Source organism: Quercus robur, chromosome 2, assembly GCF_932294415.1.
Source record: "Quercus robur chromosome 2, dhQueRobu3.1, whole genome shotgun sequence".
Taxonomy (NCBI): Eukaryota; Viridiplantae; Streptophyta; class Magnoliopsida; order Fagales; family Fagaceae; genus Quercus; species Quercus robur.
In genome coordinates this window covers 7,990,385-8,018,268 of record NC_065535.1, presented here as the reverse complement: position 1 = coordinate 8,018,268, position 27,884 = coordinate 7,990,385, and the positions used below count along the sequence as shown (strand labels likewise).

The 27,884-nt window shown below is 35.7% G+C and overlaps 1 protein-coding gene and 1 long non-coding RNA gene across 4 annotated transcripts in view; both read right to left on the bottom strand.

Annotated features, from left to right (window-relative positions):
- The window catches only part of LOC126712158 (uncharacterized), a 32,333-nt gene extending 6,195 nt beyond the window's left edge, over positions 1-26,138 (bottom strand). Inside the window, exons 1-5 of one of the 3 annotated variants that reach the window (XM_050411368.1) lie at positions 25,571-26,104; positions 24,968-25,045; positions 24,748-24,847; positions 24,435-24,568; positions 23,681-24,320 (exon numbers count right to left, since the gene is read on the bottom strand). In XM_050411368.1, coding sequence (XP_050267325.1) covers positions 24,096-24,320; positions 24,435-24,568; positions 24,748-24,847; positions 24,968-25,045; positions 25,571-25,912 — 879 coding nt within the window. In that variant the 5' untranslated portion in view covers positions 25,913-26,104 and the 3' untranslated portion in view covers positions 23,681-24,095. Of the gene's footprint in view, positions 1-23,680; positions 24,321-24,434; positions 24,569-24,747; positions 24,848-24,967; positions 25,046-25,570 lie in introns of those variants that run through there. The other 2 variants (XM_050411371.1, XM_050411369.1) reach the window with 2 other exon arrangements.
- Positions 930-11,649, bottom strand: LOC126712160 (uncharacterized). Its single transcript, XR_007651062.1, has 3 exons — positions 11,444-11,649; positions 9,385-9,526; positions 930-1,127 (listed from the first exon to the last, which is right to left on the bottom strand). It is a non-coding gene; the product is annotated as an uncharacterized LOC126712160 (long non-coding RNA).
- Positions 26,139-27,884: the final 1,746 nt, after the last annotated feature.

The window sequence follows — 27,884 nt, the reverse complement described above, 5'->3', positions numbered from 1 at the left end:
GCCACTTAGCAAAACCTCATGCTTCCCACATGAGGTCTTTGCTTTTTTATATATATTGAATGAATATTGAATTAAACTGATGTGGAGACAAATAATATTTGCCAAATTCATTGAATTCGACTCTTGCAATTTTGCATTGAAGTTAGTCTTATGTAGAAAATTGAAAAGTTTTCTTAATTCTTACCTTTCCCATGACTTTTTAGATCCATCTGTATCAATTCAAAGCATGTAAAGTTATAAATGTATATAAATTCTTTGAATTTTATTCCTACATTTCCCATGACTTTTTAAATCCATCCATATCAGAACCTCATGCTTGCCACATAAGGTCTTTGCTTTTATATATATATTGAATGAATATTGAATTGAATTGATGTGGAGACAAATAATATTTGCCAAATTCATTGAATTCGACTTTTGCAATTCTGCATTGAAGTTAGTCTTATGCAGAAAATTGAAAAGTTTTTTTGATTCCTACCTTTCCCATGACTTTTTAGATCTATTTGTATTAATTCAAAGCATGTAAAGTTATAAATGTATACAAATTCTTTGAATTTTATTCCTACATTTCCCATGACTTTTTAAATCCATCCGCATCAATTCAAAGCATGTAAAGTTATAAATGTATACAAATTCATTGAATTTTATCCATACATTGAAATAAATGCATTTGCCATTACTTAATAGTTTGACATAAATGCTAAATTTAGATGAGGCGGAATCCTAAATGGGAAGGATGTTATACAATGTGCTACTTGACAAAACCTCATGCTTTTTCCCACATGAGATCTCTGCTTTTGTATATACTAGCTTATAACCTATGCAAATGCATGGGATTTTTATAACCCGTACACTTCTTTTTTTATATAACATCATCAAAAGTAAATAATACTTCATCATAACAATATAAAAAAAAATTAAACCTACAGTAGAAGAAAAACAAAAGCCTTTCTTCATAACATCATAAAAATTTAGAGTCATAGCTCAAAATAACATTTATAATCCTAAAATACACCAAAATTCAAATAGTTTAACCCTTTGTTTATGGACTTCATGCTTTCCTTGTTAAAAGTCTTTATGGGTCTAATGTTGTAAGCAACCAAACCATTGAGGATCTTTTTGCATACCTGGACATATCAGAAGATTTAGAACAAAATGTTAATGTTAAATTGATTCCAAATGAAGATCATATACAAATGTGAAATTAGTTCTGCCATCTAAAATCTAGATCACATGAATGAGTGTTAGATAGCTCTTATCATTTCTTTTTTCCTTTAAACATGTCTAATAAAAATTCCTAAATCAAAATTTTACTTATAAAACAAAATCCAATAAAAAAACATAGGAAAGTATCTATTAGAATATAATCATACTTTTCTTATCTTTTGATAAGGTGTTGTCGAATTTCCATGGAAGATTAGAGAGTAAAAAAAAGAAAAATTTGGTAAAAACCCAAGTACAAGATACTAAAATTGATAAGGGTAATGTATATGTATGTTCAACTGTTTACTAATTGTAAGGCGTCTACCTACTACCATAAAAATTTTTAATAATAAAAAAAAAATTGTAAATCATTTGTGGTAGTGATGTAATACAAAGGAGAATTAAATGACTTCAACAATTTTTGTATCAATCTACAATCTAAGAGAAAATTCAGCCAATGTCAGTTGGAGAATTCATTTGGGCATTTATACTATTGTAAATTTCACCATGAGCTTAAGAAAAAAACAATCATTTTTATGGTAAGTATTAAATGTAGTTTGTACTCGTTTTCTTGCCCACTAAAAGGAAGTAATTGAAAGACAATTCAGAAAATGCATAACTAGAAGTCTAGTGAAAAAATTAAATTAAAAACCTTCATTGTCTCCAATCTGACAAACAGTAAATTATCATATTTTAAATTCCCCAAATTTTTTAAGATCGAAAAAAGAAAAAAGAAAAAAGAAAAGAGAAACAAAGTAACAAAAATGATGAAAATGTGAAGTCAAGGCTTGGAAGTTTGGGTGTGTGTGTGGGCAATATGAATGGAAGTTCCTCTAATAGGTAGAAACTAAAATTTATGCTTCATTGCTATTTACAGGCTACAACATATGTAAGGTTTGACCACACTTTAACTATTTATAAGATGCAAATGCCCCATAGTTACAAAAAAGCAATAAACAAATTTGTTGTTACAAAAAATGTTGAATTCATGCAGTTAACCTATATTGATGCAACTGATTTCCAAAACTTTTTTACAAATGAATAGGATGCACAAATGTATATAATTTCTTAGTAAACTGAAACACCAGCCAAAGCCCTAAAATGGTCATATCATCCGCAACAAAAAATGTCTCAACACCCAAACACAAATCCACAACTACCCAAAGTTTACCAACCACAAACCAACATAAATTCATTGGAAAAATGTTTGAAATATTAATAATAAATAGAGAAAACTCATCTTATATAAGACTATAACTGGCATAAGTAACGTTTGGGATTATTGGGGAGAGAAAAAGCCAAGAGATGGGGAGAGTGAGGTAGGAGGCGGTGTTGGGCTTTGTGGAGCTTAGTTTTGTTTGATCTGGTTTGACGACCCGACCTGACCCGACCCAAATAATGTTGCATGGTTTTAATGGGAGATTTTCTGAGGCTTAGTCCATGGAGTGGAGGCTTCGGCTTGTTAGCCCAAGCCGAAACGCAAGATGTAGAAAACGCAATTTTGTGATTAGGGTTTGTTGTTGTCGTTCTTGAGAGACTGAAAACACTGTAGTCGCACTTTGTATTTTTTTCCCTGATAATAGTGAAATCCCTGCAACTTCGTGAATGTAGGCAAATTGCCGAACCACGTAAATATTTTCTTGTGCGTGTGATTGTTTTTATTTGGCGTGTGTTTTCTCTATTTTTTTGTTTTTTTTTGTTTCTCACAGGTTAGGAATTTCAGGTTAATTCCTTACAACTGGTATCAGAGCCTAGGGTTAGATTTGAGTGGGACCAATGGCAGAGGAAGTAGAAAAGGCGTCTGGAATAGAAAAATTTGATGGCACAGACTTTGCATATTGGAGGATGCAGATTGAAGATTATCTCTATAGGAGGAAATTGCATCTGCCTCTTTTGGGGACAAAACCTAAGACTATGAAGGCTGAGGAATGTGCTCTTCTTGACAGACAGGTACTGGGAGTTATCAGGTTAACTCTGTCTAGGTCTGTTGCACACAATGTTGTAAAGGTGAAAACCACAACAGATCTGATGAAGACTTTTTCTGGTATGTATGAAAAGCTGTCAGCAAACAACAAGGTGTATCTGATGAAGAAACTGTTCAATTTGAAGATGGCGGAGAATGCATCAATAGCACAACATCTGAACAAATTTAACACTATTACAAATCAATTGTCGTCTGTAGAAATTGATTTTAATGATGAGATCTGTGCACTGATCGTTTTGGCTTCTTTGCCAAACAGTTGGGAGGCAATGAGGATGGCAGTAACTAATTCTACAAGAAAGGAAAAGCTCAAGTACAATGATATACGAGATTTAATTCTAGCTGAGGAGATTCACAGAAGAGATGTAGGCGAAATCTCAAGATCTGGTTTTGCCCTAAACCTTGAGACAAGAGGAAGAGGTAATGACAGAAATTCAAATCGAGACAGATCAAAATCCAGAAATTCTAATCGGAATAGAAGTAAATCTAGATCAGGCCAACAAGTACAATGCTGGAACTGTGGGAAAACAGGTCACTTTAGGAGGCAATATAAAAGTCTTAAGAAGAAGAATGAAGATGATTCTACAAATGCTGTAACAGAAAAGGTACAAGATGCATTACTTCTTGCAGTAGACAGTCCACTTGATGATTGGGTTTTAGACTCAGGAGCTTCGTTTCATACCACTCCACACCGAGAAATCATACAGAATTATGTTGCAGGTGATTTTGGTAAGGTGTATTTGGCTGATGGTTCAATCTTGGATGTTGTAGGTATGGGAGACGTTTGGATATTGTTGCCCAATGGATATGTTTGGTTACTGGAGAAGGTTTGACATATTCTTGACCTGAGTAGGAATCTGATTTCTGTTAGACAACTTGATGATGAAGGACATGCAATACTATTTGTTGGTGGTACTTGAAATGTTACAAAAGGAGCTAGGTTTGACAATTGCAGTTGCTGATGCAAGTACTAATACAAGCCTATGGCATCGCAAACTTGGTCACATGAGTGAGAAATGGATGAAGATGCTGTTGTCTAAAGGAAAACTACCAGAATTGAAGTCCTTTGATTTTGATATGTGTGAAAGTTGCATCTTAGGAAAGTAGAAAAATGTGAGCTTCTTGAAAACGGGCAGGACACCGAAGGCTGAAAAATTGGAATTAGTACACACTGATTTGTGGGAACCTTCTCCGGTTGCATTCCTTGGAGTTCAAGGTACTACATCACTTTTATTGATGATTTAAGCAAAAAGGTATGGGTTTATTTTTTAAAAAATATATCTGATGTATTTGAAACTTTTAAGAAGTGAAAGGTCATGGTTAAGACAGAAATAAGTTTGAAAGTAAAATGTTTGAGGTCAGATAATGGAAGAAAGTACATGGATGGAAGGTTAATTAGGATGGAGAAGACCATTCATGGGACACCACAGCAAAATGGTGTGACTGAGCGCATGAACAAAACTTTCAATGAGCATGCTAGGAGTATGAGGTTGCATGCTGGACTACCAAAAACTTTCTGGGCTGATGCTGTTAGCACTGTAGCTTACCTGATAAACCGAGGACCATCAGTTCCCATGGAGTTCAAACTTCCTGAGGAGGTTTGGAGTGGTAAAGAGGTAAAGTTTTCACATTTAAAAGTTTTTGGTTGTGTTTCTTATGTTCATATTGATTTTGATACTCGTAGTAAACTTGGTGCAAAGTCTAAAATATGTTTTTTCATTTGTTATGGTGATGAGAAATTTGACTATAGGTTTTGGGATGAACAAAATAGGAAAATCATCAGAAGTAGAAATGTGATATTTAATGAACAGGTTATGTACAAGGACAGGTCAACTGTAGTGTTAGATGTTACAGAGATAGATCAAAAGAAATCTGAGTTTGTCAACTTAAATGAATTGACTGAAAGTACTGTTCAGAAAAGGGGTGAAGAAGATAAGGAGATTGTAGATTCACAGGTAGATCAGAGTACACCTGTAACTGAAGTCCACAGATCTTCTAGAAACATTAGACCTCCACAACATTATTCACCCGCTCTAAATTATCTCCTGTTGACTGATGGTGGTGAGCCAGAGTGTTATGATGAAGCCTTGCAAGATGAGAATTCAAGCAAGTGGGAGTTAGCCATGAAGGATGAGATAGATTCCTTGTTGGGGAATCAGACATGGGAATTGACTGAATTGCCAGTAGGAAAGAAGGCTTTGCATAACAAGTGGGTATATAGAATAAAGAATGAGCATGATAGTAACAAACGTTATAAGGTCAGATTAGTTGCTAAAGAGTTCCAGCAGAAGGAGGGCATTGATTACACAGAGATATTTTCTCCAATTATGAAGATGTCAACAATCAGACTAGTACTGGGAATGGTGGTTGCAGAAAACTTACATCTTGAGCAGTTAGATGTGAAGACGGCATTCCTTCATGGTGACTTGGAAGAAGACCTTTACATGATTCAATCAGAAGGGTTCATTGCTCAGGGATAAGAGAATCTAGTCTGCAAACTAAGAAAGAGTTTGTATGGCCTAAAACAAGCTCCTAGACAGTGGTACAAGAAATTTGACAGTTTTATGCATAGAATTGGGTTCAAGAGATGTGAAGCTGAACATTGTTGCTATGTTTAGTCTTTTGATAATTCTTACATCATATTACTGTTGTATGTGGATAATATGCTTATTGCATGGTCTAGCATTGAGGAGATTAATAATCTGAAGAAGCAATTGTCCAAACAGTTTGCAATGAAGGATTTAAGAGTTGCAAAGCAAATCATTGGTATGAGAATTATTAGAGACAAGGCTAATGGTACATTAAAGCTTTCACAGTTAGAATATGTGAAGAAAGTTCTCAACAGATTCAACATGAATGAAGCTAAACCAGTGAGCACACCCTTGAGTAGTCATTTCAAACTAAGCAAAGAATAGTCACCGAAGACAGAAGAAGAAAGAGACTATATGAGCAAGGTGTCCTATGCCTCAGCTATTGGCAGCTTGATGTATACTATGGTGTGTACAAAGCCAAACATTGCACATGCAGTAGGGGTTGTGAGTAGATTCATGAGTAGGCCTGGAAAGCAGCATTAGGAGGTAGTCAAGTGGATTCTGAGATATTTGAAGGGTTTATCAGATACATGTCTTTGCTTCACAGGTGCAAATTTGAAACTGCAGGGTTATGTAAATGTTGATTTTGTTGGTGATATTGATAGTAGAAAGAGTACTGCTAGGTTTTTTTTTTTACTCTGGGTGGTACAGCTATATCATGGGCTTCAAATCTACAAAAGATTGTCACTTTGTCTACTACAAAAGCTGAGTATGTTGTAGCAACTGAAGCTGGAAAGGAGATGATTTGGCTACATGGTTTCTTAGATGAATTGGGTAAGAAGCAGGAGATGGGCATTCTACATAGTGATAGTCAGAGTGCAATCTTTCTTGCCAAAAATTCAGCTTTTCATTCAAAGTCGAAGCATATACAGACAAAATACCACTTTATCTATTACCTTGTTGAAGATAAGCTGGTAATACTTGAGAAGATTTGTGGATCTAAGAACCCGGCAGAGATGTTGACTAAGGGTGTCACTATTGAGAAGCTGAAGCTGTGTGTAGCTTCAGTTGGCTTTCTAGCTTGAGGACAGGAGGATGAGTTGCAAGAATAAGGGATTGGGTTTTGGAGGATTGCGGTTGATGTTGGTGATTGAAATAGTCTCCAAGTGGGAGATTTGTTGGGCTTTGCGGAGTTTAGTTTTGTTTGATCCGGTTTGATGACCCAACCCAACCCAAATAATGTTGCGTGGTTTTTAATGGGAGATTTTCTGAGGCTTAGTCCATGGAGTGGAGGCTTAGGCCTGTTAGCCCAAGCTGGAGCGCAAGATGTAGAAAACCCAATTTTGTGATTAGGGTTTGTTGTTGTTGTTCTTGAGAGACTGAAAACACTGTAGCCGCACTTTGTATTTTTTCCTGATAATAGTGAAATCCTTACAATTCCGTGAATGTAGACAAATTGTCGAACCACGTAAATATTGTCTTGTGTGTGTGATTGTTTTTCTTTGGCGTGTGTTTTTCTCTATTTTTTTTGTTTCTCACAGGTTGGGAATTTCGAGTTAATTCCCTACAGATGGTCTTAAGATTTCTCTCTCTCTCTCTCTCTCTCTCTCTCTGCCTTATGGGGTTTCTCTTTGTAATTTTGGCAGTATGAAGGTGGTAGGAAACTGGTTATTGGCTGAAGGTTGGGTCTACAGTGGTGGTGGCATTACATCCATAACTATCTCAAATAATATCATGGTCCCTTTGGCAGCCAAGACTTTCACAACTTCAAAGCTGTTAGGAAATACAATTTCTTGGCTCATTGGAATTCAACTAGATATGCCAATGAGCTTAAGGAACAAATAAACAATAATTATTAGAATAATATTGTTCCTGTTCTATAGAAAAGAAGTACATGAATAGAGCATTTTTGCAGTTTTTTTAATGTAAACTATCAAAAAATTTTGATTAAGACCTTTGAATGTATTCTACAGTGTGAAACTTAAAGAATAAGAGGTGTCCCCCAACCAAACATGGTTTACTAAATGAATTACATGCAAAACCTGTCAACTTAATAGCAACCACACTCATTGTTTTGTTAATGAAAATTCACACACCAGCAACCATAAAGCTACAACAACAAAATACATTGTCTACAATTTTCTACCATTAAAACAAAAGTTTAAAGTACCTAACCCTGGTAATTATGAAGATAGGTGAGAGGCAATAAAAATTTGATAAAAAAATAAAATAAAATAAAAAAAGAACAAAACAATAACCTTTTTGTAACTCTTCAGTCATTGTTCTTATATGATAGTTACAGGCTTCTCTCTCTGCACATGTTCACAAAAACTTTTACCTTAGGTCTTAAAACTTCCATTTGAAGTTCATAACTCTAAATTTTGTTTCCAATATATTAACTTATAAGTTATAATACTATTTTCTCAGACCTGAAAAAATAAAACAGAAACTGCCATATAATAACTTGCAGATCACCTATAACAAAACTTAACTACATTGACTTGCTAAACAAAATTACAAACAACCATACAACTGTAATTTTCTTTTGGTCTTCATATAATAACTTTGGAATATTGTTTGTCATACGTTAGAACAGAAAAGGCATCAGACACTCTCTCGGTCTCTTTCAATTTAACCTTTTCTTTTTTCTTTTTTTTTGCTTTAAATTGTGTGCACAGTAAATGGATAAATTTGAAAGCCCTCAAATAGTGCAACATGCGGTATTTTAGAACTTTTAAATTGGAGAAATGCTAGAATTTTAAGGGGTGTTTTTTCCTATGTGTTGCAACAACCTTGCTTAATGTGTTCATGCTTCATCTCTAAATCTTGTAGGTCCAAATTAAGTTGTCAACAACCATACATTTGAACATTGCGTTTAATCTCATAATTTCTTCACCTACAATAGAATGTTAATAATTCAATAGTCGAAATAACAAAAGGCTTAGAAAGAGTACTTGGCTATTGAGGATCACACTACACACCCACTTAAACCACTGAAAGCAGAATCCCAGGTTAGTTGTTCTAATTTTTCCTCTTTTTAACACACTGGATTTGCACTTCACTTTTGATCATCAAGGCAAAAAAAAAAAAAAAAAAAAATAGCAATGTTGCAGTGCATATAATTTTCATGTGACATTGACAGACTTTGTGAAAAATTAGGAGGCTGAGAAAGCATTGGTTTCATAAGTAATCTAGCTTCTTTTATATAAAGACATGCCTCCCACATAATGCAAAGACCAAATAACGTGCAGAGAAAAGGCACCACTGACATTAAATTAGTAAATAAGATTCAGTTAACCAACTCCAAAATGCAACCACCACAAAATAGGTTCCAAAAAAATAACAAATAGCTATATAGCATCATAAATACAATTGATCTACTTACAGAAGAAGATTCTTTTGCACACAGAAATAACCATTGACTAAAATGCACTGGAGAAATGAACAAACAAAATCTGAAATTACTAAAGGATCAAACCTCATCCAATCAATCAAAACTAAATCAAGAACAAAAAAAAGAGTCAAGTAGGTATCTAACTGGAAAATAGTGTTCATGAAAAATACTAATTTTACACCAAATAAAAATTTTATTTTTTGTAATAGGTGCAGATTTTTAAACTTGTCAAAAATTGATTTTACATAAAATATTAATAAGTTGTAGAATCTTACATGTTTTCTCAAGGTTGTTCAGCACCATCTTATCTTGTCATCTTGCTCTAGTATGCTCCTAAGTCAAATTGAATACCTCCAACTCAAGCCTCATCACATCCATCAATGATATTCTACATATTCCCATAGGCAACTCTCATACCTACATAATACTCAACAAAGACTAGAAAACTTAATTAAAAATTCCAAAAAAAAGAAGAAGCTACTTCTTTTTATTTCTCCCCAAATCTTATAATTTTGTGGTTCTATTAGGCAAAGTTAGAAAACCTAAGAATGAAAATTTATAACACTAAATGAGGAAATTAGCAGAGATGAAAAAAAAAATTACAGCAACTAAACTAATTTATGAAATTTACAAATGACAAATTTCTCTAATGAGTCCAAATAGAAATTCTCCATCAAATGAATAATACCCTACATTCTTCCTCACACCTACACTGAAATTAGAGTTTAGAAGCAAATGATGACTGGGCATATATATTTTTTTTTCAAAAGCCTTAAAATTTTTGTTTTTGATAAGTGAGTCACATTAAGAATATTGATGAAGATATATACATTAATCAAATTAATAAAAGAAATTCTTGTATTTATTTTCCTCAAGAAACAAAGTAGAAACAGATATTGACTCATAAGACATAACATAGATGATTCTGATATAACTGAAGATTGAGAGGCAGGATTTTTTGCTAAAAATAGGAAGGGCAAAGTCTAGTCAAGTTTTGTAATGCCGTCAATAACCGGTGGTAATTGTTTTCATTACTAAATTCTTAATCAAATTGTAAAGTAATAGCATCTTCAGCTGCAAAACGTTATTTTAGGACTTCTACAATTGAATGTTGAACATATAACTACAACACAATGCTACAAATACTAAAAGGATTTCACTTTCCGCCAAACAGAAAGAATGCCTTTGTTACCAAAGAGTTGTAGGGCTGTTATATCCTAAATATTAATTACAAAGGTAGGTGTCAATTATACAGAGGATTCGAGGAATAACACTAACAACTTAAACAATCTTTTTTTTTAGTCCACGTACTCATCTATGAATTTCTCGTATGGAGCGCTATACCATCTACCTAAAGTTTAATGTAAACAATGTGTGTGTTTTCTTTAAGCAGCATTCATATTCCTTTAGTTATCTAATCAAAAGTTTCAAAAGTGTGAACTTATATAAAGCATTGAGTTTAATGCTAGAATTAAATGAATTCAAAATTCAGAGGCAGACAAAAAAAAAATCTAACAAAAAAACTGCCCAAAAAAAAAAAACCAAATCTAACCAAAATACAATAATCAACAAAACATAAATCAATTCAAATTTCAGGGGCAAACGCAAAATAGTACAAATCTAACAAAAATCAACCAAAAAAAAAAAACAAAAAAAAACAAAATCTAACAAAAATCAGCCCAAAAAAAAAAAAAATCTGACCAACACAATAATCGACAAAACAGAACTCAAGAAATTGAAAAAATAAATAAATGGGAGATTAGGGTAACAGGTGGCCAAACCTTTAACCTTGATTGAGTAATTCCTTTTGTAGAAAACCCAATGGCTTTATCTGGAATAGAAAATTAGTATTTTACGATTGGAAAAAAAGACTGAATAAAAAGGAAAGATTAATTAGGAAGATGGAATATAATTATACAAACAACAGCGAATGGTATAGAAAGAATAATAAGGCACAAACTATGTAAGATCAGAAATTAAGAATGGAACCTTTCTTGTTACAGGGAAGGAGCAGAAAAGTGGGAGAAGATGGAATTGTAGGCGACAGTTTTTTTCTTTTTTTCTTGAGAAACAAATACAATGAATTTCGTAAATGATTGCCCAAAAGTAAACCAATCCAATTCAAGCCAGTACTAACGCAAAAATAATTTAAAATGTAAAAAACAAACAACTAGCCAAATTGCCTATTAGAAGCATGCTAATGGAAGCCTAACTCAAAACCAAATCTAACTATAACTAAATCTAAACCAATCCAACCAAGAAATTCAAACCTAAATCATATTTAATCCCCAGATTTGAAAAAGAAAAGGAAAATAATAATAATAATAACTTTACCAATTACAGTATATGGCTTGTCTCTGTATGCCTTACGGACTCTATCCGGTGCATGCTGTTCTGGCAGGAAAAGCCTAAAATAAGATTGAAGAAGGAAAATAAATGTTAGAAACGGAAATAACCAATGATTTCAATCTTACAATCTCAATGATTTAGTGAATCTCTATGATTTAGTGATTTCTTTAATCTTAAAAAAAAAAAAAAAAAAACAAAAAAAAACAAAAACAAAAAACAAAACAAAAAAAAAAAAAAAAACAAAACAAAACAAAAGCAAATATCTAGAATTGAGGAAACAAACATTTTCATAGAAAACCCAAAAGCCCAAAACAAAAGCAAATATCTAAAATTGAGGAAACAAACATTTTCATAGAAAACCCAAAAAAAAAAACTTTTTAGAGTTTTGAGATGCGTACGAAACAACCTTTCACAATTTAATAGGTAACGTGCATTAAGAATTCTAGAACAAAACAAAAGATCGATCAATAATTTCATCAAACAAATTGTGTATTAAAAATTAAGTTTTTTGTCTAATACATTCAGATTTAAAATAATCCAAGGTGAATTTTGACTTTTAACCATAGTAAATCAAGGGCAAAATCCCTAATGTTACCATCAAAATATAGAGGGACAATTTGAAACCAAAGCATCTAAAGAAAGAAAATCAACCCATTTAATTTTTTTTTTTTTTTTTTTAAAGGGGTAAAAGAAGAACCCTAGAAAACTAAGTAAGGGGAACTACCGGTTATGAATTCAAAAACATAGATATATTGAAGATTTAAGATTCTAATTCGAATAGGAAAAACAATGGTGAGGAGTTTCAATCTTTCAAACAACAAAAACAGTACTTAAAGTGAGCGTTTGGTTTCAACTGAAACCAATGTTCACGTTTTCATTTCACGCCTCCGTCCTTTTTTTTTTTTTTTTTTTTTTCAGCGCATGAACAGTAAATTTACTGTGCAGAGACAAAAATTACTGTTCATGCACTGTAGCAGCACTGTTCATGTACTGTATCAACACTGTGTTCATGTACTGTATCAACACTGTTCACGCATTAAAAATATTAAAATGGGTTCCACGGTACTTTTCACACATTTAAAAATTATTTTGCTACAGTGTTTTCAGTTTTCAATTTTCAGTTTTCAGTTTCAGCAACAATAAGTTCAATCCAAACGGACCCAAAGAGGAAAGGAGTATGCTGACCTTCGGTACAAAAAAACAGAGACTATATCAGTGGAGGGTACAGTGGTCTAATGGTGGCAAAGGTCTTAGATTTTTTGCTCTCCACCATCTATGATAGATCAAATCTCTTTCTCTATCGTTCTCTTTCTCTGTCGTTCTCCATTTCTTTCCGCAATGTATGTCTCTCTAAAATGTATTTTGGGTTTTATTCTAACGCAATGTTTTAGGTTTCATTTTTTAGACGTGTTTTAGTGAAACTGGGTAACTTTTGACATTTTAATTGTAAACATGGCAAGTTTTTAAGGGGGTTTTTTTCCTATATGGCAGCACCTCCTTAATTGCAGGAAAAGGCTTCTGCTATTATATATAGTATATAATATTGATTGGCATGAATATTAAGAATATATAGAACATGTAATTCAACAGTAGGATTTTCAAATTATTAATTTTATAACAAGTTATTGAGTGGTGTAACATTACTTAGAGTTACATTAGGTATAACTTGAATTCAACCCATAATAAATATATCTTGTGCTCACAAACATTTTGTGTAAACCAAAAAAAAATATTACTAAGTTCCCAAATAGTTTCTAGAGACTCCATGTTAATGTTATTCCTACCGAACTCTATATAAAATTTGTCCCCTAGTCGCTATTGTATTCACACCCAGGATTTTGTTCCTTTCTGAGCCCAAGTTTGCGGGGAACTTTTGACGAAAGCGCTGCTTGATAGACCCAGTAGCTAATGAAAGCCGGCCAGGCCTAAATTGAAAATGGACTAATGAAGTATTTAACTTTTCCTATATGCTATGCTATGAGCTTCAGTTTCCATACATATATCCTTTTGGGCAAGGATCTGCTACAAACTAAGTTGCAGCAACTCCTACAAACTAAGTTGCAGTAACTCTTGTAAAAATGCATATATATTAATGTCTCCTGCAAAAAATGCATATGTATCAATGCCTCAGACACATGTCCAAATTTATATTTAAATGAAAATTTCCTTGTTAAGATTAAATTTTTCATCAAATGACCACTTGACATATGTGCATTTTACAGGAGTTGTAATTTAATTTGCAGCAAATTTTTGCCCTATCCTTTTTATACGATAATATATGCATCAGGAAATTCATTAACACAAACTTCTTAAGTCTTTTATTTTTTCCCAGCACGCAAGTAAAATAAAATTAGAGTGGAAAAAGAACCAAGTCATTTAAGAGTCCAATTTTGAACCTCCTCTAGGAGACGAAATACTGATGAATCCTATACGGCTTCAGTTAAAAACATAAGTTACAAAACACGCCAGGTTACTTTTAAGTTGTAAATTTTCCCACATGTACACCATCCATTAATAATCTATAGCGGCTTCACAAAGGCTACTTGCAAGTTGAAACATGCCTTGCTTGCATTAAATTAAATCAGCAAGCACCAGCAATTCCTACAAATCCCTTTTAGAGCAGCAACATTTTTCAGCTTAATTTTCAGTACCATTGTTGCCAAGAAACATTTTATTCATAAGTTATTCAAAAATTAAAACAGAGTCATTGCTTAAAAATGATATCAGCACATCACAAAAAACTCTTCCCGAATATAATAGCTTAGGCTGCGTTTGGCTCCATGTAAATGAATTTCCGAGTATAAAATAATTTCAGGGGAAAATATTTTCAGATGTTTGTTTTGGGTTCTAGGAAATACACTGAAAAAGTATTTTCAGCATTTGGTCGTGCATGTAAAAGCATTTTTCCAGAAAATATTTTCCTACGTTTGGGCCCCCAAAGTAAAACATTTCAGGAAAATGCCAAAAAAAATATTTCTATAAATACAATTGGGCATCTCAAAATACCTATACACATCATATATGCACGTCCATTAATTCCAATCACAAAAAATATGAATATTTATACACATCCAAGTTTTAGATAACAATGACAGAGGTACCCAAATACAAAAATCACAGCCCTAACACAACTTTCATGGTCATTCACCCAAGTTTAGATGTGCCATTTTGGCATTTTATAGAGCTCATCATCGGGCAAGACCTGAGATGCCACTACGTTATGCATTCTTGCATTCAGCTTTGCAATCTTCATTGCATGATTCCGCTGCTCAATTGCGATATCTAATTGATATTTCAATAAATCGTATTTAACGTCTCCTATGCTGGAACTATCTTCAGTTGAAGGAGTATTGGATGAAGAACCTTGTTGCACATTCCCACCTTCAATCTGCCAAAACTTCATAAAAGCAAGTTTTGCTTCCAATTTATGCTTAAACGCTTTGTGGTCTATCCTAGAATATTGATGGACTTGGGCACGGGCTTCTTCCCATGTGTCGTACACCCTAGGCACATTGGAGGAGAGTTGGGGTAGGCGATGGTGGTGGGTGACCGAACTGTGAAGGCGAAGAGAGAGAGAGAGAGAGAGAGAGAGGACAAAAGAGAAGAGAACGGTGGACAGAGACAAGTACTTATTTTATTTTCCTCTATGTGTGTGTGTGTGTGTGTGTTTTTCGAAAACACAATGTCATTTTTTCTTTGTGGGCAGAGAGAGAGAGAGAGAAAGAGAGAGGGGAGGAGAGAAAAGTGTGGGATTTTAATGGCAAGTTTGCAACAAGTAATCCAAGGTTTAAATTAAAATGAAACTAAAATTTCAAGAGAATTCATATAAAGAAAGAGAAGGGGCTTACGTATTATTGATAATTTATGCAAGATAATCAGTATAAGAAATTATAGGAACTTCCTCCATCCAAGTACAAAAAGGAGAAAAATTACAAGCTGCCCGTGTCAGACTATGAGCTACTTTATTCATACATACATGACACACATGCATCATATCATATTATATACTTACTATATAATAAAAATTGGGCTTAGAAGTCATGGTTGCACCAAGCAGCTATGGTCACTAATTAGTAAATTAATTTTATATTATTTGTTAGGATATATTTCCTCAAATTAAAGGATAATATTTAACAATCGTTTAATTTAGATAAACCTTTGTTATTTAAATTTCAACAGATTTAAATTTTATTCAAACTTCTTCTCAAAAAAAAAATATTTAAACTAAAATTCTATTATAAAAAAATTATAAACTTAAGCTCCTGTTTGGGAGGAGGAAAAGAAATTGAATAAAAATGAATGAAAAAAATAATTTTAGAATATTCTTTTATTCCCTTATTTCGGAGTTTTAATAGAATGAATAATATAAAGTTTATTCTCTTGTTTAGGAGTTTAAGTGAAGAGGGAATGAAACATGTAGGAAGGAATACTCAATTACTCATTCCTCTTTATTCATTCAAATTTTCAAATTTTCATTCTCTCTAAAATTGGAAGAAATTGGAGAAAATAGAATTAGATTTAATGAATTTATTACTAAAACTTCCAAAATACCCTTATATATTTAGTCGTTTATTTTAAAATAGGGGTCATAAAATGATTTCATTAATTTTTCTCTATATTACTCCCAAACAAAGTTACTTACCTTTTCCAATTCCATTCCTTTATCTCAAACGAAGATCCCAAACAACAACCTACATTTTCTTTCTAAAATTAAAAAAAAAAAAAAACAAATTTTGAATTCTATTCCAACTAAAAGTCTATTATCAATATTTTAAGAATAACTAATTAGTAAATTAATTTTATACATTTAAATTTCAATGAATTTCAATTCTGTTTAAACTAAAAGTCTATTATAAAAAAATTCTAAACTTAAATCTCTTACAACAACTTACGTTTTCTTTTTATATTATAAAATAATTAAAAAAAAAAAAACACCTTTTCGCTTCCACTGTAACTAAAAGTCTATTATCAACATTTTAAGAACAATTAATTAGTAAATTAGTTTTATATTATTTGTTATGATATATTTTCTCAAATTAAGGGATAATATTTAACAAATGTTTGATTTAAATAAAATTAAAAGTCTATCATTAAAATTTTCTAATTAAACTTAAATTCCACACAACTCATGTTTTTGGTTTTGTTTTTTTCTTCAAGTTACATCTTATTAATTTAATGTTTTATTAGAATATTAAACAACAAGACTCTTGACAAAGAGTACTTGCATCTATAAGTGTAAAATAGTGCAAAATAGAAAAAGTGTTGAGATATGCACATTTTGACCCAAAAAAATACCCACAGCAGTAGGTGTAAAATTGTGCATAAATGCACAAATGCTATAGTAATTGTGCATATATGCACGGTTACTGTAGCTCGTGCATATAATATTTTAGTATTTTTTTGGTAGTGTTGGGTATGTGAAAGAGAGGGGTAGTGAGTGAGGAAACAATAAAAAATTGTAAAAGAAAGAATATTTTATTGAATAAATATGTAGAATAGATAGGCTGATGTGTGTGTTTTGTAAAAATGTGTGTATAAATTAGAAAAAGTAAGTTTTTAGTGTAAAATAAAAGGAAACTCTTACACTTACTGATGCGGTTGCTCTAAAGAATAAGATTTAACAATAATTTAATTTAAATAAAACTTTATTATCTAAGTCATCCCTATAATTAAATTCCACACAATACAACTTGTTGTATTTTTTTTCTTTTTTCTTTTTTTTTTCAAAATGCAACTTATGCTCATGTTTTAATCTAATAAATCTATTTTATTTATTGTTATTTACTTCTGAATTTGCGTACAGGATATTATGCTAAAAAAAGTTTATTATAAAGAAACAAAACAATGGACACTTGTTTAAGTTCTTCGTTCTTTTATGTAAGTTTTAAATTATTTTACTCTCACTAATTAATTTTATTTATGATATATTTTCTCAAATTAAGGGATAATATTTAATAACTCTTTAATTTAGGTAAAAAATTTATAATTTAAATTTCAACAAATTTAAATTCTATTAAAATTAAAAGTCTATTATAAAATCCACTCAAATAAAAATCTATTATAAAAAAAAATTCTAAACTTAAATCCCAAATAACAACCCAAGAGAAGAGAAAAAAAAAAAAAACACATTTTGATTTCTACTCTAAGACGTAACTTGAAACAACTTTAAAAATAAATAAAAGACTAATAATATTGTGGGGCCCGATAGTTTATGGGCCAGGCCCACTTGCACGTGGGGAGTTCGCAAGCCTAAGCTGAAAAAAGTTATGGCCCAAGCTTAAAAGTATAAGGCCGAGGATAGCCCAGATATGCAGCCGAGGACGGTTTAGTCCTCGGCAAGCCTAGAGCTCCCTTGACAAAAGGGGTAAAAGAGGGCTATAAGAACAAATCCGTAAGAAGATCTAAAATATCTCAGGGAAGTTGTCCTTAATACCCTTCACTGATAAAACTTCACACCTAACAGAACCTAATTTTTAGGCTTTATTAACCATCCCCAACAATTCTGGGATTAGAGATTGACGGGACAAATATCAGTCCTGGAAAAGTTGACCCTACACGTGGACGAAGGACAGCGAACGTGGGCTAGTATAAAAGAGAAGATAAACTAATCAGAGAGGGATCCCCATCTCACTTCCTGGGAAAATCTCCAGGGATGAGAATGACCGGACAATATATGTACACCACCACGAAAAACCCGCCGCCGGGTAACCGGAGAAAGACATTAGTGCTCCTCGGACATGATCCGAGGAGTCCAATCCCCCAAGTTACAAAGTTGTAGGGCTTGGATATCCAGGCTGAAGCCTTTTCTTATCCGAGTTTTCCTAAAGTCCGGTTTGGACCAACGCCCTGTGACCCAACGCTTGCCTTTCAAGCCCACTCTCTACAAATCTTATTGTGAGGGATCCTTCACATGCGAGCCCAACGTAATCGTTGGGCCGTTTGAGAATCGTGACCCCACAATTGGCGCCGTCTGTGGGAAGGCTTGCGCGTTGGCACAGGTGGAGCATGAGTCAACTCCCTAGCAAGCAGAGATTCGCGAGTTTTTCCCATCTCCGGCGACGTGCAGTTGTTGCTCTGACATAAGCTTCTGCTAGGGGCTACGCCTTGCACTGCTAACGACGCGGGCAGCTCTAGGGGCTTCCGGCCTCAAGCCAACTCCCCCCTCCCTGGCCTAGGGGTTAACCTTCGAAAAATAAATGAGTATAAAAAAAAATTACTTAAAAAAGAAATCTTACAAGTTTTGGACAGAACCAAGGCCTTGTATGGTCCTCGGACCCAAGCCTATGGGGAAACCAAGTACAAAAAAGAAATCTTACAAGTTTTGGACAGAACCAAGGCCTTGTATGGTCCTCGGACCCAAGCCTATGGGGAAACCAAGTACAAAAAAGATATCTTACAAGTTTTGGACAGAACCAAGGCCTTGCATGGTCCTCGGACTCAAGCCTATGGGGAAACCAAGTACAAAAAAGAAATCTTACAAGTTTTGGACAGAACCAAGGTCTTGTATGGTCCTCGGACCCAAGCCTATGGGGAAACCAAGTACAAAAAAGAAATCTTACAAGTTTTGGACAGAACCAAGGCCTTGTATGGTCCTCGGACCCAAGCCTATGGGGAAACCAAGTACAAAAAAGATATCTTACAAGTTTTGGACAGAACCAAGGCCTTGTATGGTCCTCGGACTCAAGCCTATGAGGAAACCAAGTACAAAAAAGAAATCTTACAAGTTTTGGACAGAACCAAGGCCTTGTATGGTCCTCGGACCCAAGCCTATGGGGAAACCAAGTACAAAAAAGAAATCTTACAAGTTTTGGACAGAACCAAGGCCTTGTATGGTCCTCGGACCCAAGCCTATGGGGAAACCAAGTACAAAAAAGAAATCTTACAAGTTTTGGACAGAACCAAGGCCTTGTATGGTCCTCGGACCCAAGCCTATGGGGAAACCAAGTACAAAAAAGAAATCTTTCACGTTTTGGACAGAACCTAGGCCTTGTATGGTCCTCGGACCCAAGCCTATGGGGAAACCAAGTACGTAAAAGAAAAACCATAAGTTTTGGACAGAACCTAGGACTTGCATGGTCCTCGGACTCAAGCCTACGGGGAAACCAAGTACACAAAAACACAATCGAAGTTCCCTACTTCCCAGTCGACTGCTCGCATGGATCATTTAGAGATTATCAGTCTTGGACAGTATTCACGTGCTTATCACAGAATATTCAACTGCTACCCCGGTTAGTTTCCTAAGTTTGATTTACTATGAATTATCAATATAATGCCTGGTAGTATTGGTAAATTAGAGTTAGTTAGATTGTGTTTCAAGGTATCTTGCTCTAAATATTCTTGAAGAAACACACACACAGAGCACACCCATTCACAAAGTAGTGTTGCCAAAAGATCAGTACTCAAAACACGTAAATAAATTTCTATTTTTACTAAAACAAAGAAACAGTACAGCGTACAATGAAAAGCTGGAATCAGCTTATGCCAGAGCTCAATGCATAACTGAGTAGGAAGATACAAAAAAATATATAAAACAAAGCCGAGGAGGTGGCACAGAAAAGAGGTTGGCTACTGCTTCAAGACCTCGTTCTTCCTCAGTGCTTTTACATGCCCATAACTCAGGCAACAAAAGAACCCAGCCTGGAGCCCGCAACCTCGAAGCTCTAGAGTTCAGAGAGAACCCAACTTGAGCCTGACACCGCTGAAGGAAAGGTGCAGGGAGTTGGAAGTTGAGGGGCTTTCTCTAAATATTTGCCCGCCACAAGGCAGAGGCGCTGACGGTGGAGAATCTTTCTTCTGACACACCAAAACTCTGGCATGAGCAGAACCTGCTTCGGATTTTGACTAAAAGAGGGAGAGACACCCTCTCCCCTCGATCGAAATGGAGTATTCTCTTGAACTTATGCTTCCTGTGCCCATACCTTACTATTTTGAGTCTCATGAGGACACGGCGCTTCTGTGGCGGAGAGAGTTCTTTCTTCCCAACCTTCGCCTCAAACATGCTATGTTAAGGGAGGACAGCACTGAATATAGGAGTTGTGATTTGGGAGGAAACTGAAGGAGCCGTGTGTATATAAAGCAACTCTCTCTCCCTCCCATTTATTTGAAAAGACAAGGTGGTGGCAGTCAACTCACGCAGCGTCCCAAGGAACGCTACAGACAAAATGACTCTGGCCCAACTTCCAACGTCAATTGCAACCACAAGATTAAAGGAGCCTCGTAAAGGCGCACCTCGAACACTGGGACATCAGAAAGTACCGCGTGGCCAAGGATTGCATAAATACCTCTTAATTCGTGGGCCTAGTGAATTCGCGGCCCAGGCCCGTTCTGCATAAGGGCCCAGGGACTATGGCCCACGCCGAGGAATAGCCACTGCCGAGGGCAACATCCTGCTCGGCGCCTCGTGATATACCTGAAGAAAGGGAGAGATTGGACTCAAAAGGTTTTGGACAGAACCAAGGCATTGCATGGTCCTCGGACTCAAGCCTATGGGGAAACCAAGTACTCTAAAAAGTTTTGGACAGAACCAAGGCATTGCATGGTCCTCGGACCCAAGCCTATGGGGAAACCAAATACTCTAAAAAGTTTTGGACAGAACCAAGGCATTGCATGGTCCTCGGACTCAAGCCTATGGGGAAACCAAGTACTCTAAAAAGTTTTGGACAAAACCAAGGCATTACATGGTCCTCGGACCCAAGCCTATGGGGAAACCAAGTACTCTAAAAAGTGTTGGACAGAACCAAGGCATTGCATGGTCCTCGGACCCAAGCCTAGGGGGAAACCAAATACTCTAAAAAGTTTTGGACAGAACCAAGGCATTGCATGGTCCTCGGACCCAAGCCTATGGGGGAAACCAAGTACTCTAAAAAGTTTTGGACAGAACCTGGGCCTTGCATGGTCCTCGGACTCAAGCCTATGGGAACGCCAACTACTCGGACGGGAAAGTCCTCGACTCCAATACTGTAAAATGTTAAGGCCAGTATGTTAAGATGGCAAAATGACCCCCTATTCCATAGCCTAAGGAAACTGTTCGTTTTGTGGATGACATGTCCTCGGATAGTTACTTCTTACACCGTATCGAATACTCAGTCCTCATCTTGGCTAATTTTGAGGTAAGTGTCGTCCCTCCCTGGTCGGCATTGCCATGTTAAATAATTCTGTTAAAGTTATGGTGGCATCTTTTTATTAGCACGTATTTTGACCTTAGTTGTCATTGATTCAAATGCTATACTATTGTGCCGAGCAGTGTTTGCAAATTTATTAAAACATATAAATAGAGCACGCGAAGTAGAATAACGATAACTTTTATTAATATGAAAAATTATTACAACGTACAAAGAAGGGCTTAAACAAGCCTATACAAAAAATGAATTGCTAAAGCAACAATAGCATCCGCAATACAGATCAGTAAACAGTCAGGTGTCTTTTAAACTCGCCTTCAAAGTCTCTCCAATCTCTGCCTCGGTACTGCTCATATCAGGAGAACCTTCTTTAGAAAAAGATGAAGGAGAAGGAAGAAGAATTGGAACACATGGAAGCACTTCAGCAAGCTCTTGCCATCAAGGAGCACAAAAGAAAAAGAAGATGGAGGACATGAGCAGAAGATGGAGGAGATGAATGAAGAAGATGGAGGACATGAGTAGGAAGGAGGAGAAGAAGAGAGGGAGAGGCAAAGGGGGCGCCAGTGAACAAAGAGAGGAAGAAGCAGGGGCACTTAGTCCCTGCCCCAGTCCTGACTCCTAACATGCTGGCGCCATGTTAGATATGCTCGTGAGAGAGCGGACGGTGGTGATAATGGATGTTTTTGACTCAGTCACACTGAAAGTGAGATGTGACGAGTCCCTGCTTCGGATTTTGGCTAAAAAGAAAGGGAGACAAATCTTGAGTCTCCGCCATCCTTGCCCTGACCGAGCCATCTCAAGCTTTATTAGGACATGGCGTTTCTGGGAAAGGAATGGTTTATTCATGGCTGACTACTATGGTGAACGTATTATTGGGTAAGGTATAACCAGAGGGAAGAAGTGAACTCTGGGAAGAGCCTGGGGGATTCAGATATGAGAGAATCACCTTTTGTCTTCTCTCTTTATATAGGGGACGAAGAAACGGGTACATAACACGTTCAGATTCCCAGGGAAACCTACGAATAGGAATACGCCGTTTCGTTCTCCCACACCATCAATAACCGTCAGATCTGGGAGGCCTCGTAAAGGGAGGATATTAAAGACGCGCCTTGAATACCCAAACGGCATAAGGGCAACGTGCGCAAATTAAGGGAACAGCTCGTAGACCGGTACATTCCTTGGGCATGTGAAGAGTTACCCGCGTCCTTCAAGGGCTGAAATGAATGAGCCATAATAAAGGCTCGGCATTACCAAAACCCACCTTTCCAACCAAGATGTTGGACAGCAGGGTTTTGAGGGGCTATTGTGGGGCCCGATAGTTTATGGGCCAGGCCCACTTGCACGTGGGGAGTCCGCAAGCCCAAGCTGAAAAAAGTTATGGCCCAAGCTTAAAAGTATAAGGCCGAGGATGGCCCAGATATGCAGCCGAGGACGGTTTAGTCCTCGGCAAGCCTAGAGCTCCCTTGACAAAAGGGGTAAAAGAGGGCTATAAGAACAAATCCGTAAGAAGATCTAAAATATCTCAGGGAAGTTGTCCTTAATACCCTTCACTGATAAGACTTCACACCTAACAGAACCTAATTTTTAGGCTTTATTAACCATCCCCAACAATTCTGGGATTAGATTGACGGGACAAATATCAGTCCTGGAAAAGTTGACCCTACACGTGGACGAAGGACAGCGAACGTGGGCTAGTATAAAAAAGAAGATAAACTAATCAGAGAGGGATCCCCATCTCACTTCCTGGGAAAAACTCCAGGGATGAGAATGACCGGACAATATATGTACACCACCACGAAAAACCCGCCGTCGGGTAACCGGAGAAAGACATTAGTGCTCCTCGGACATGATCCAAGGAGTCCAATCCCCCAAGTTACAAAGTTGTAGGGCTTGGATATCCAGGCTGAAGCCTTTTCTTATCCGAGTTTCCCTAAAGTCCGGTTTGGACCAACGCCCTGTGACCCAACACTTGCCTTTCAAGCCCACTCTCTACAAATCTTATTGTGAGGGATCCTTCACATGCGAGCCCAACGTAATCGTTGGGCCGTTTGAGAATCGTGACCCCACAAATATATTTACTTTTCTTTTTTTTTTCTTGAATTAATAACATATTTACTTTTCCATTGAAATGAATGGTACAATATAATGGCATCATGTGCATTATTCACGTACATGGCATATCTCGCTATTACTTAGAAAATAAATAAGAATGGGCTATTACACGAATAAATTAAACACTTGTTCAAGAAGATCAAAGGTTGACGGCTGTCAGTGATGGGACCTTTTACGGTTGGGAACTACAATATCGATCTGTAAAGGGCTTCGAGACACTCTTCTATGCTTCTTCCTCTGTGTATGTATAATCTTACATAACTCTCATAAACGCAGGGATTCCCTGCTTTCTCTAGCTAGATATACATATACACAGTTCATTCTAATAAAAGAATATTGTGTGATGAACCATAACATTTCCTTTTGAGGCCTGTAATATATTGACCCATGTATGAACTCCTATTGCTTTACCAATCTTCCATAGTACTTCCGACAGAGAGTTTAGAGAGAAGGTAGATGCAAGCCGAAGAAATAAACACAGCCCCGGCAAAACATGCAAGATCCAACCCCGTAACCACAGGTACACTCTTTAGCTTGTCCAACACTCCCACTTGAAGTATCATCATCACAGCATGGCCGATTTTCGATTTGGCTTGAGAAACTGATTGCATCCCAACCCATGTTGGTATTGACTGAAATAAGATACAGAAATCATGTAATTAATTGAAGTCACAAACACATTGACTAAGGACATATTAATATATATATATATATGTATTACTTTGAAATTGTTCTGATAAGTTTACCTTCAAATAGAAGAGTCCAAAGAAGTTTGATCCCGAAAGCCCTGACCCCTTTTCTTTCATTGTCTTTGTTCCAACAAATATGACGTACAAGCCCATCCCGAAAATAAGCATGGCGGTTCCTACTAGGAACATGTCTGCAAGAATGATAAACTGATAAACATATAGCTCAACAATATATAGAACCGCACAGAACAAGTAAAATAGTAAATATGAAATATTTGTGTTATTATTATTATTATTATTATTTTTTTGTCTAATTCAAACTATTAAATGGATTCTTGATTATGCATGTGTATAATATTGAGAGAGATACCTATGGCTTCAATAAGTAGCTGCATCACATGTCCTTGATCTGACTTATGTGACAACGCATGGAAGTATTGGAGATATGCCTCTAGTATGGTAAAACAACCCTGCATGCAAATTATAATGTCTTTATCATTATTGGAAAGAAAAATGTACGTATAAAAGAAAGAAAACAATAACAAAGTCACAGTCCTAAACTTTTGCTGGAAAAAGAAATAAGCCGTTACCTCAAGGAAACATAACCCTGAACCAAGTAAAGTTCCCGCAACAGCAAATAATGTAAAGAATCGACAATCAATTATAGCCTGCGCATTAACCCAAAACAAAGAAGGAAAAAAAAAAATTTAGGACTTCAATGTTTTGTGAAATATACAAGCTAAATATTCTGTTAATGAAAAACAAGCAGTCCTCGGAAATTTCAATTATCACCTAACTTGAACCTGCTTAGATTCATCAATATTAGATATCCATGAATTTTTTATGACCCCATGATTAAGCTTGATACTTCATCGTGAACAAGTAACCCACAAATGAATAATTACAAAACAGGTACATGAGGGTGAGTTTAGACTTTGGATGCAATTTTTCACTAACTGATTATTTGCTGAAAGTTGAGTAAAATATAATTATATATGAGTGAGTTTTTTTTTTTTTTTTTTTTTTTTTTTCAATAGTTGAAAATTTGAACATAAATATTTTCATTGAAAACACTAAAAAATATCAGTTAAATTACAATTTCATGGCTAAAATAAGTGAGATTTTAAAAACCGTATAGAATCAAATATCTAAAAGCTAGCTAAGTAGGTGCTCCAAAAGAAAAAGTGGCCTACCCTTTCAATGAACATTTGCAAGTGAAATTTCCGTGGCCTTTGTTTCACAGCAATCCTTAATAGAATCATCGTAGCCTTGCTAACATTTGCCACCAAAGAAGCCAAATCCAAAAGTCCCCGATTGACTTGAGGTTGTGCCGTAATCAAGCTCTTCGAAAAAGCCACTGAGGCTTTCACGGCCACCATTGGTTTCCTCCTAAAATTCTCAGAAACTCTCTTCTCTCCATCAAACCCCACCTTGTTTAGACACCTCACAGAGAAAGAAGAGGAAGAAGAAGAAGTAGAAGAAGGAAGACCAAGACCCAATGGCCTAGTCGTACGTAACAATCTAGTGGTTGCCATTAATTGTTCTTTGTTGGTGTAGTAGAGTAGTAGTAATGTTACTACTTTGGAGTTTCAAGGTGTTTGGTTGGTCATGTAGGCTTGGTTGATTTATACTATGCAATGTAGAAGGTAGAAAACAAACAAGAGACTATGGTACAAAGAAGATTCGCGGCATATATATTAGCTGGGATTGTCGGGACATGGGTGGCCATTTCTTTAGGACTTTCGTTTTTTCTTGGAGATGTGGGTTTTAGGTTTTGAATCAAAGACATTTCCGAGTGTTTTGATTTGAACGAACCAAAATCAAAACCAAACTCTCACGATTCTCAACTCTCACGTGACGTTTTTTACATGCGTGTGGGTCCGTTTTGCTTGTGAGTCGCACACGAATCTATCGGGGAACTTTCACTGAGAGTTATTCTCCACCGTATGCTTGAGAAAATTTGGAGGCCAAACAAAGTTTATTGGAATATTTGAATGTGTCCGTGACTTTAACGTAAAGAAGTGAAGCTTGGGCGTTCGTCATCAGCAAGAGACAAGAGTGGAAGCTTATTAGCCAAGCCAAGCCAAGCCAACCCACGTGTGTACGAATTAGGAACAGTATTGGGTTCTCGATTGTCAGCAATTGGAACCGTTTTTTAACTTTTAGCTCTCGACTCAGGCACATGTCTCCTTGTAGAATTTGAACTCGATTGTTGGTTCGCAGCACCTACAATGTGCAAACCAACGTCTAAAACGTTTGTAACGTGGCAAAAGCTAGCGCCGCGGAAATTACTACTAGTAGGTGTAGGTTAGTCATAGGGATGGCAAAGTAAGCTCAAACTCATTTGTCCGTTCAAATCCACCCACTCTAATTAAATGTAAATCCATCTAAATATTAATTGAGTTAAATGGACATTAACCCAATTAGACCTAGTAATTATTAGGTTTTAACTAAAAACCCATTTAACCCAAAAACAATCTAACCAATTTTACCCAGCCCATTCCATTAAAAAAAAAAAAAAAAAAACCTAGCCCGTTTCTGTGTTTCTTTTCAAACCTAGCCATCATCTTCTTCTCTCTACTCAAACCCTAGCCTCTCTCTTTCCCTCACTCTCTATGCTTCTCTTTGAGCACAAAGCTCTTCAATGGAGGCGTTATTTGTGGTGGAAATAAGAATCTATTGTGGAAATGGGTGATGAGTTTGGTGGTGCTATGTTTGGTTGGCAAGAAAATGATGGAAAATGAGGAAAAATCGTGGCTAATGAGTGTACCTTGTAATAATCCGCGTCCAGGTCGTTCTCCAAGGGTTGATCGTAGGCGAGCGATGGCTCTAACTCGTCTGAGTTGGAGGTGGCTTTGTGGTGGTTGTCCACTCATGGTGGGATTCAGAATTACTTGGTTTTCGAAGGTGGGTGACGTGCCGGAGATTGGAGATTTGAGATTTGAGAGTGTAAGCCTGTAAGGTTTCTTTAATTGTCAATTCTTTAAATTTAAGATTTGTTTGGTTGCTGAGAAAATGGACTAGAAAAATTTTTAAAAGCCAACTTTTTTGTGGTTTTTACAGTGTGAGAGAAAAAAAGGAACCCCTGGCGACTTGGAAATATTGAATTACCTATTGGCGTTAGATTTTTTAGGATTCTCTGTATTTCTTTGATTTGGAGTAAAAAAATTTATGGTTTTTCTGTGTTTTTCTTATTTTTGGTAGATTTCAACTGTTTGGTAGGTGAGAAAGTGTGGGAAAGTACAAGAAATTTGTTTAATATTTTGGTCATTTTTGAAGATTTTAAAGTACTTTGGGCATTTTCATTTTAGTGGCATTTTGGTAATTGGGTAAGTTGGAGTTTACACATAATAATTGGGTTGAGTTGGATTTGAGTTAGAAGCAATTAGTTAAATGGATTTTAATGGGCAAATGAGTTTTATATACCCAACCTAATTATGTCCACCCCAAATCCATCCATTTGACACCCCTAGTTAGTCAGATACAGATTACTATTTTCATTTTTCA